Here is an 11,298-nt window from a genome sequence, read left to right as displayed (position 1 = left end):
GGCGCACGTAGACGGCTTCCAAGCGATAATCGGTAAAGCGATATTATGAGGAAAAAATAATAATAAAAATAGCAAAAAATAAAAACACAACAGCATCCTGAAAATTTTTGTTGCAGTCAGTGCAATTCTAAAGTGCTGGGTTGGGCAAATCAAGTCTGTTTTTATGTATATTAAATAAATATTTTTGACCTCGCTAACTCGGAAAAGCGTATTTTGCACGCTAGCGTGGAAAAGTTTTTGGAATTCGTACTAGACGATGGACCTAACTTTTTACTACACGATTTGTCGTACATTACTTATTTATGTAATATAAATCCGTTGGTATATTTTATTCTTATTATTGTTGACAATAATAACTAATTGTCTTTATTAAATTATTTTAATTCGTCGAAGAACTAAATCAATTTCAATAATCATTTAATCACACAAAATAAAAGTACAAGCAAGAATAAAAATTGATGAGGTGTAAATTCAGAACGCATCCGAAGAAAAACTTTTTCTTTTAATAAAAATACTGATCTCTTATAGTTGCACTGCTTTTCTTTCACCAACCATTTTGAGGTGAGATAAAAGTTGTGTGTTTCGCTCGGCGGCAAAGTTGTTTTGCGTCTTGTGCCTTGAAACACTCGCTACGCTCAGGATTCTATTTTTGCTTCCTTCGCTTGTACAGGTTTCAATACAAGTACTGGCGTCAAACAACAACCTTACCTTAATAGATTACCATTTTCCAAATAGGTCCAACGAGGAACTGAACCAAGAAACACCTCATCTAGCGCCCACACTACTAACTGCGGGCCCATCAAGGCCATCAAATTATCATTATTATCTCTTTTAGATTTAAGAGTAAGGCTGATGTGGTAAATTCACTTCAGTTCTCTTTATCACAGTCATCAATTCATCACATTGTAGCTTAGCCTTGGATAAGTCAAAGAGAAGTCTCGGTCCACTTAATTTTTATTGTAGAGGTAGAAACAACGAAAAGGTATGGAAAGCAGAAGGAAAGGCTGTAACAAAAAAAATGGTATAAAAACATAGGTACAACACTATGAAACACTCTCCAACTTAAATTACACACAGCCATGTTTATGGGTGAATATAGATGAAGGGCTTATATTGCTGCTTTATAAGCCGTAACCCTTAGAATAATAACGCATAGAAACCTAGTCCGCACACGCTAAGTGAGGCAAATTGAAGCGCGCCAAAAGGGCCTACACGAGCGGGCGGGCCTTCAGTGCTCAAGGTCAACTTGCACCGCGAACAGATCAAGAATTTTAGCTAAAAATGACGAAATGTGCGGTAAATGAGTGTAAAAATACGTCAGACAAACATAAAATGGATACTAACTTCACATTCCATAACGAAGTAACATGTTTCAACTTGTATTTTTATATAAATATTCACTAAAACCGAAAATTAACCTACTACTAAAACTAGCCTACATGAATTTGATTTTTGCCTCACTTGTGACAGTTCGTTTGATATGAAACTATCATTCTATGCGTTATTATTCTAAGCCACTAACCACATGATTGAAGGACAAGTCTTTTCTCCTCGAGAATTTTTATGGGAGTGATGACGGAACGAAGCGAAGTAAGAATGACGAAGAAAAAGAATTAGAGAACGATTCAAAATTCCAAAAGTAAGTGTAAGTTACTAGAGAAAAGGGCGATAAAAAGGTGATATGATGATGAAAGAGCATGTCACAACCTCAATGGAGGTTAGGAACTACACAACATTACCAAGGCTTGTGAACCTTCTTCGATATTTATCCTTACCGCTAGCGAGAGTCATTTCTAGTAAAAATTCACAAATGTACGTAGTTATACACTTAAGTCATAGATACATGTTGCCACAGGAATTCGAACCGTCGATTACGCATTTGGGAAGCAACCGCATTTCCACAGGGCTATCGCACCGGCTGTGCTATCAGTCTTCTGCAAAGCGTTTTCTTTAATCTCATGGTTCATATATTTTCTTCTGTTTTGGTCAAGTAAGCCATAAACATTATATCAACCAAAAATACATCGATTGATATTTTATTACATGTTACATTTATATAAGTTGTTTAGGTACATTTTATGTAACTTTGTTTGTAATATTTATTATTCAAAATCAAGTCTATTGTTTATATAAGGAAGATTTATAATATTCCTCGCGATTTTCCTTGTTCCCTTTTTAGCTTCATCGTCAACTTCATGTCATGAAAAAACTTTCAATCGAATACACCGAAGCGAAAGAACCGCAAAGAAAACATAACAGTTTTATTAAGTCAGGCTTCAAAAATACAGGCCAATTCTTATATACAGTTAATTGTCTCTACAAATATGGGTAACACATTTCTTATGCATAGAAACTTTCTTTTATAATCAAGACCTTATGGAGTTGTGTTGTCTAGAACAACCGTAAATACTGTAGATACAGTAATACAACTTTATATAAGCTAGACTATGTAAAACTATAATGACGTACTGTTGATAATGCTACACTGTGTTATAGTGGAGGGGATAAGGTAGCCTAGCCACGGGATTCCGGTATACAGCTCCGCCGCTCAGTTGTCATCCGACAGCGCTACGAGAAAGACGCGGGCTCATACCTGCGTGTTCTCCAAACTTTACGCGACTACACTGCAGTGAAGTTTAAGTTACACACTGAGAGTGTCAAGTTGCAGTGAATTCTGTGTTAGTGATGACTTTTGAATGGAACCGCCGACTTCTGTGTCTCCTGGACGTACGTTGATGTCAGAGGAGATGGAGACCGGTTGGCTGGCTGAGCGGATCGTGCTGTCTGTTTTGTTTCTGGTCTCAGCTGGGGCTAATTCGCTGGCTCTGCTCGTTTTCTGCAGACGACCCGGCTTGAGGACTATTTCTAATAGGTAAGTTTACTTTTACTTATAAGTCGGGCAAAGTTTTACCAGCTCTCTCTTGATCACTTGTTGATCATATTTTTATGTTTAAAAGCATTGCGTGTCAGTTTCCAGGATGGTTTACTTTTTCGTCGTTCCGTTCACTGTCTCTTGTATTTGTAAAACACTTGGACACCGTCTACTTTTGCTTTGACTAGTCACAATCATTTGTTTTGAAATCGCAAGTAAGAGATCGTAAAAACTTCCACAAGTAGTTAAGTAGTTGCTGTAATGTTTTAGCTCAACCTAGTTTCCGTTTCATTATTATTTTGAGTTAACTATTCATAATCGGATGTTTCAAAAGTTACCCAATAATTTTCAAGGTTACCAACTTCCTCAACGTGCAACTGAACTCGTAACAATTGGTGCAATTCGGTTTTAAACACGTATTCTGAATGCGTTCTCAAAAAGCAATACAAAGAAGACAATGCCTACATAAGTGCGTTTGCGTTGTCATTTGGCATAGTCCTATAAAAGGAAATATAGCCGTAAATGATAAGCGAGAAAAAAATAAAATAGGAACAACCTGTCATTATAAATCAACCAGTTATCTTGATATACATTTTATAAAAGAACCCAGAGCTAAATGGATCGAAACTCATAAAGAATTGTCATCACATAATAATAATATAAAGTAATGATGTAAAGAAAAAAACTAGGGATGTCCATAAAACCGAAAAGATCGAACAAAAATTCTTAAGTTATTGACATAGTTAAAGTTTAAATACATGTAAACAAAGATTAATTCTTGTTGTTAAGAGTGACAGGAAAGATTCTACAGAAAAACCAAAAATATGTACCAAAAATAAACGAAAGCAAAAGAAAAAGTCCATGATCATCCAATCAGCTTTGTTAGAAGCTATGCAGCATCCCTGTGCATTGGGATGTGTGCCAAAACTCATATTATTATTAGACTATTAGTGTCGGTCAGTCGTCTACCTGCGCTCTTTATGTTTCCAAGCTTTTGCAATTTGATTTATTGCTCTTTTAAAACAGTTTCGGAAACTGCACAACGTTAATAGAACGAAAAATTAGGTCAACATTTTGGACAGATTTAGATTGAAATTCCTTATGAGTTAAAAGAATTATACGTTTGAACGCATACGTGACTTTAAAAAAATAACAAAACAAAGGAATGAACAGAACATAACCGATACTTCTGTAAGCGTTTTGGACACGCGTAAGAACCAATAAATTCGAACACTTTCTAGGTCATTCTCTTACTTTACATTCGAAGATAAAAAAAGAAAGATGAAGCTATGGTTAAAAAGCGCACGCGGAGTAATAACTACAATTCGCAACGGAACTCATCGAAAGCATCTTTTAAATCTTTCGCTCACAAAGTCACTCACTTCAGAGTTTCGTCAGCCTCGAGGTCACCGCAACCGTTTCCCATTTTAATAAGGTAAAAAAAATGGCCGTCATCGTAACGGCTTAGCTATCACGCAATGTTCATTTTGCTCTATGTCGATGATATGGCAACCCTATAGTGTTAGGGTGCAATTTTTGAGAGTTGTGGAATGCGATTCGGTCTTTATTGTTGCAGTATATTTTATTGCAGTTACTTTACGTTACCAGTAACGTCAACGACGTTTGAAATTCTACTTCGTCGTATTAGCTCTCGAATTCGTTGTCAGTTAAAAACGTTGACAGTCAAGCGTGCATTATGTTATCTTTATCCACTTGTATCGTTTTATATAAAACAGCTAGTGCCCGCGACTTCGTCTGCTTGGAATAAGTACTACGAGTAGCCCTGTACTGTACTATAGTTCTATTGGGTCCATAGTTTTATTGGGCCTCCAATTCAAAATTTCATCCCCTATATCAACCCATTTAAGATTTATTTTTGTGACAGAAACTATAACCCTATGTCCTTCTCCTAGGTCCCATATATCTCTACACCGAAATTCATTAATATTGATTCAGCGACTTACAAAAACTTAACAGCAGAGTTACTTTCCCATTTATAATATTAGTATAGATTAAATATGTTTATTACTACGTCTTAATTGAATCGTAGTGTTTTTTTATTGGAACTAGCTTTTATTTGGTTTAATGGTTCTCCTTTTATCTATTAGTTATTTTGATACGGTTTTCTCGAAAATCACATTGTTTTATGCTTTCGTTCTTTTTATGCATCTACTCTCACCTTGCGAAATTTACTTGTACATTAAAAACGTTTTCAATTTTGTTTCCTCAGTCCCTTAGACTAATTTATTTACATTATTTAAAACTAGTTCTTTAATTACTTTTATCTGTGTAATACAGCGTTTAATATACAAGTAGGCCATTGGGTTTCAAGAAGTTTAAAACGAATTAAAAAGAAACAATCCGATAACGATGATGTTTAAAAAAATCTATTACTTATATCCATTTATTTATATCCACCCATCGAGATATCCATTTATATCCATTTATTAATTATAATAAATATTAATTGACTCAAATGAATCAAACTTATTTTGCAACAAATTGATTTTAAGCCTCCATTCTAAGTGCTTGATGCACAAATACATACAACGGTTGCGTATCCATTATTGAAAATGTCAAAAGTCAAGATTACTAAACAAATCTAACATTAGGCAAGTACTTGGCAGTTGTAGAGATATGTATTAAATATATATATATCACCAACCAATTCCTATTTTTTTCCATGTAAACGAAATTCACTGTAAGTAAAAAAATTATTGACTGTTCCAACATTAATCAAAGCAAGCGTTAATTACGTTATTTTTTTATGTTTGCTGAATAAAATTGGTTATAAAACCAAACCCTGAAAAAAAACCTTAGCAAACTATTGTATCACAATCCGTATTCTTAGAAATCATTGAACCGTTAATTACATATATTCATGAGCTGTCTATTGCACAGTCATTTGCTACATTTATTTAAATCAAGATGCGTGCGGCACATTTTCCGCATCATACAACTCAATAAAAGGTTTATGGAAAAATTACAATTGATCATTTAAGTGGTGTGGTCATCGCCAATGCAACGAGGTTGGTCATATAACAACGCTATAGCACAAAAGTGCATTTAAAACCGAACACGAGACCCATTGTCATATAGCATTACTGTACATGTAAGTAATACAAGTATAGGATTTGATACCACTCTTGTATCTGAGAACAATGCGTGTTGTGTCTAGTTGCGTTGTTGCTATGAGAAGCTTCGACCACCTGGTCGGTATTCGCTTTTATCTGTTACTTTTAAGTATACTATAATTTGATCTATTATTAGTTGCCAGTATTTCTTCGTTGTTGTGTGTGCAATTAACTGCCGATGTATCTTATTAAATTGGTTGAGCTTTTTTCAATTATACCGTATTATTATATAAAGTACAAGTACCTTTGTCTGGTAGTAATAATTTAATTGCAGTTTATTAACTGTTTTTATTACAATTTATTTAAAAAATTGTAATTTACGCAATTGTTGCATAAAGTCAAATACCGTGTTCAGGCCATGAGGCTTTGCCGAGTGTCCCAAGTAACATGTACGAGATTTAAAGATCTAATTATTTAATGGTTGCATACAATACTTTTTTTAAGAGTTAATACTTAGAATGATAACGCATAGAATGATAGTTTCATATCAAACGAACTGTCACAAGTGAGGCAAAAATCAAATTCATGTAGGCTAGTTTTAGTAGTAGGTTAATTTTCGGTTTTAGTGAATATTTGTATAAAAATACAAGTTGAAACGCGTTACTTCCTTGTGGAATGTGATGTTAGTATCTATTTTATGTGTGTCTGACGTATTTTTACACACATTTGCCGCACATTTCATCATTTTTAGCTAAAATTCTTGAGCGGTTCGCGGTGCAAGTTGACCTTGAGCTCTGACGGCCCGCCTGCTCGTGTAGGCCCATTGGGAGCGCTTCAATTTGCCTCACTTAGCGTGTGCGGACTTAGTTTCTATGCTTTATTATTCTAAGAGTTCATATAATAACGTAAGTCAACCAAACTTCTACCCAAAAACCAAAAAAAAAAACCAAACAAACAAACAAACTTTACAAAACAAAAAACTAAACAGAGTAGAAGTGAACAAGTACCGATTATATTTTAACCGATAATTTTTTAAATAAAACTTTATGGCCCGGTTGCAAGTCTTTTAGGCCAATTTAACCAATCCGGAGCCAGTAAAGCGTTTCAGAATAGTCATAATTGATATTTTAATTAGCAAAAATACGACGTTCTTTTTTTAAAACTCATTATAGTTCTGTGTACTGAATTATAATACTCATTATAGCTTTATAGGTTTATGTACTGAACTATAATGGAATTTTTCAGATCCGTTGCGACTACCATAGACAACAGAATTTTGATTCGGAACTAAAAAGAGCACCTTTGTGATATGGTTTATGAAATTATAATTGACAGATTAATTGGCATATTGAAGTATATTAACTTCTTCTTTAATGTTATCCTAGTAACAATTACTTACAATTTAAACATCGTTTATATTATTGCAACATACAAGATTGTATAAGATTTAAATTTCAAATTCTAAATACAAATGCCTGCAATTAAAATAAACGAATTGTCGTCAAGATCGAAATTGGAATGACAGGAAAATTTTACAGTTTTTTGCCAAGAATCTTAAATGATTTAACCGGTGGACGTTGAAATTATTACAGATAATTTGATGTTATAAATACGAATTTAGTGGACAATTTGGCAGACCTTGGTTAACTTAATGATCGACTTATTTTTAGTAGCCTCTAGTCTGTCTTGCGGGACAAAGATCCAATTATTTTCGTTTTGCTTTTAATATCCGTTATTATTAAAGACAATTCTTCGAATACTTAGAGTAATAAAATTATTTGTCCTTCCATTGTACCACGTTTTATGTTGGTTTCTGGATTTTGTTCTTATATTGTATTGTACATATAAGCGATATCTTCACTTTAGAAGTGTAGTCAAACTGTGGCACTGGATGAGGAGACATCGAGTTCGACATTAGGTAAGAGAAATTAGGGAAATCGAATTTTGTTAAATTGGTCCTGGTCTTAATTTCTGAGCAGTGCCCCGATGCTTTTTTATGTCTTGTCTTGTCTTTCTCTATTTCATCTGTTTAAAACCATCACAAAACTTCTTAAAGATATTAAATCCTGAGCAGAGAAAAATGATTTTTGTACAATTTACGATGTCAAGGAGAAATAAAAAAATAAAACGCCTGTTGACACACAAGCTGCATTCTGAATGTAAATTGACAATTTCAATACGGTAGCAAGCAGTCTGGTTGTCCACTGTCAACTGCATGTTGACTGCAGTTGATGTCATACTATGCATTTCTTACATGTACTTACTGGGTGAGTCAATTTCATAATTAGGCCCGTTGTATTAAAATCGAACGAAGTCCATATTTGTTATCTTAAAGAGAGGAATAGTAAACAAACTAGTATGAATAAACGTTTTCACCACGTGCTCTTTGCAAATATATATTGGTACATCTATGTATATGGTGTAATATCTACTGTGTTATAATAAACTGTTGCTTTCTAAAAGGTCTTTGACCAGTTAAGCTTCATCTAATGGTTATACGTATGTCTATTATAATGTTTAATACTATTGACTTATCTTCGTCGCAGTTTGTTTTTATGATCTTTCGGAATTGTTGTTGAGAAACGCTTCTATTGTCGGAATAACATAATTTAGTTAATATAATGAATGATATAATTATATAATCTTTTTAATAATTATACATTTTTGCACCTCAAAAGTTTGTAATAATAATAATAATAATAATAACGCACACACTCAACATAGCCCCGCACTAGGGAAACCCTGTGTCGCGGGTGCCATGGACACACATAGACAACCACAAATTACACCCAAACTCACGAGAGAAATAAATGTAGGCCATACAAATATTTCTCCCGGCCCGGGAATCGAACCTGGGACCTTTGCGTGGCAGTCCGGCATGGTAACCGTTCGGCCACAGAGGCAGTTAAGAATTACATTACGTGTAGAATTACAACTGTTTGCCAAGTTTTATTGAAACGTTTTAAGTGTGTGAAAGTGGGTGAAATCCAATAAATAGAATTCATCTTCCATTTTGCCACCCTTTGAGGTGGAATATTATCTTCAAATTTAAATGGGACCACTACTGAGGCAACAAAAAATAATAATCCAAAGCGGTTCACAAATATCGGACTAGTCGCGTATGGACAGATATGTACTGGTGGAAACTACTTGAGACTTTGTCAAATTGAACTCGCTACATTGATGTAGATTGCAAACCGATGTAAAAGGTTGCAAAGTTTAATTTAGACAAAGTTATAATTCTTTCTTCCCCAATGTAAACTGTTTAGTGACAGACGGTTCAAATAGCTTCATCCGTAACACCATATGACCCCATATGTTAGGTCCCGACCGCACTCTGCGTCTTAATAGACGTGAGTCCCTTTGTGTAATTTCATGCACATATTCCGGACAGGAAGACCCGTGTTTTATGCAAGTGGTATATTTAATAGAAACAAAGTTAAAATATACAAGAAAATATGCCAGCAAACAAGACTTAAGAAACTAAGGCAGACCGATAACGTTATCAAAATTAAAAATATCACATCGTAGTTTACAGTTTGCATAAAGACTTCCTAGAAGGCAATTTAGTAATAAAAAAAAATTAATTTATTGTCATTATTCTCTAAATAAATGAGATTTGACACAAAGAATAATTAGACAAAGAAAATAATCAATTGAGTAATAAATAAGTAATAATAAGTAATGTCACACCCTGTCATGTTAGCCCTTCTCTCTTGAGTCGTTGAATGAGATATTCAGGGCGTTCAGGTTTTTCTTGACATTACTCCACCATAAAGACCCCCCGTCTTTCTCTTTCATGGGGTTTTGTGGCGATGCTTATCTTTCAAATGTTTTTTTTATTGATTTCATAATGGGATCCACATATTCAAACTGGTTAGGTTTTATGTCCTGATTATGTTCATAAAAGTGTGTCAGCGAATAAATTTGGAGTTTGTATACTTGATTGGTATTATTACAATATAGAAAAGATGTAAACCTACATACACCGCTATATAGGGAAAACATTATGCGTATTCTCACTTATATTCCGGCCATTACCTTCACTTTGATGGACGTTACGCGCCGTATATAGAAGATTTTAGAGCTCCTTCTGAAGTACTTTCACCGTACCTATTTCTGCGGCCCGGTTTTAAACTGTAAGGGTGCTGGTAAAATTACGGGCATATGAGATTTGTCAACTTATGTCTCAGGGAGACGGGCGCAGTGTCCATAAGATATATTGCAATTTAAAGCTCTCAATGGCACTGCAACTGTTATGGATAGGTGTCGCTTACCACCAGGCGCACGACTTGTTCGTCCAGTCACATGGTATTATTTAAAAAAAATTAAGGTTGATTCGACGACAATCTCCGTGGCCTTGTGGTTAGTATTGTAGACTCTAGTTGAGGTCGTTCCGTGTCCGATTCTCGGTAGGACACATTTTGGGAATGAATTTTTCTACATTGGGTTTGGTCTGGTGGCCCAGGAACAAATTTCGTTGTTCTAGATTTCTACATATTAGTTCGTAACGCTGGTTCAATGTGGGTTGGGGACCTTCTTCGACGTACAGGTTTCATTACGGTCTTTTTTTTATAATACTAAGTAACGGGATGGACCATTGTTTTCCTTCACCGAAAGTGTTATGGAAAATTTGGATTTCAGAAACAGCGATGCGAGCGGATACGAGCCCACGGCCTTGGCTTGAAAGGTGGTAGGTCATACCGTTAGGCTACCACGACTAGTCATAGTACAGGAAATTTCTTAGTTTGAGACTAGGTAATATAAAGTTTGATTATAAAAAATTAGCTTTTACATCATTGACTTACAAATAAATGGACGACGGGTCTAATACAAAAACCACGAAAAAATGTCCCAAGTCAACCTATTCGAAATTTAAATTGTCGAACAAATGAAGACTAAAGCGGAGTTTGGCGCTCTGTATGCGATTTTAGCGCCTTACAAGTGCGGACACTTTTTAGCGCGGACCCGACGTCCATAAGTCAATGTTTTACATCAAACGTTTCTATATATTTCGTCATAGTCTTTATATATATGTACATACTATCTCGTTTTATCAATGTAAGACAGTGCCAATTATTCTTTGTCGTAGTAGTGAACGTCCTTTCTTAAATATTAATCATATAGTTTTATTGATTTTCAAATCGTATCGTGTTAATAAGCTTTTGATTTATTGGTTTATGATGTTTGATCATTTCTATACTAATAGAATTTATAAGACCAATAAACAATAATTTTATTGCAACCAAAAACACCGCGTATGTATTAGTCTGGACAAAGTTTCTTTACCTTCAGAATATAGGGCAAAGATGTCTTATGTCGGATTTTTTCAGCAAACAGTACGATTGTTTT

At 34.6% G+C, this 11,298-nt stretch overlaps 1 protein-coding gene across 1 annotated transcript in view; it reads left to right on the top strand.

Moving 5' to 3' along the window:
- The first annotated feature begins 2,546 nt into the window (after positions 1-2,546).
- Positions 2,547-11,298, top strand: part of LOC113225387 (muscarinic acetylcholine receptor M1) — a 60,116-nt gene continuing 51,364 nt past the window's right edge. Inside the window, exon 1 of the mRNA XM_026457685.1 lies at positions 2,547-2,872. Within this exon, the coding sequence (XP_026313470.1) occupies positions 2,697-2,872 (176 nt within the window). The 5' untranslated portion in view covers positions 2,547-2,696. The remainder of the gene's footprint in view (positions 2,873-11,298) is intronic.

Source organism: Hyposmocoma kahamanoa, unplaced genomic scaffold (assembly GCF_003589595.1).
Source record: "Hyposmocoma kahamanoa isolate Upper Pololo Valley unplaced genomic scaffold, ASM358959v1 160, whole genome shotgun sequence".
Classification (NCBI taxonomy): domain Eukaryota; kingdom Metazoa; phylum Arthropoda; class Insecta; order Lepidoptera; family Cosmopterigidae; genus Hyposmocoma; species Hyposmocoma kahamanoa.
This window is presented reverse-complemented; position numbering and strand designations above follow the sequence as displayed.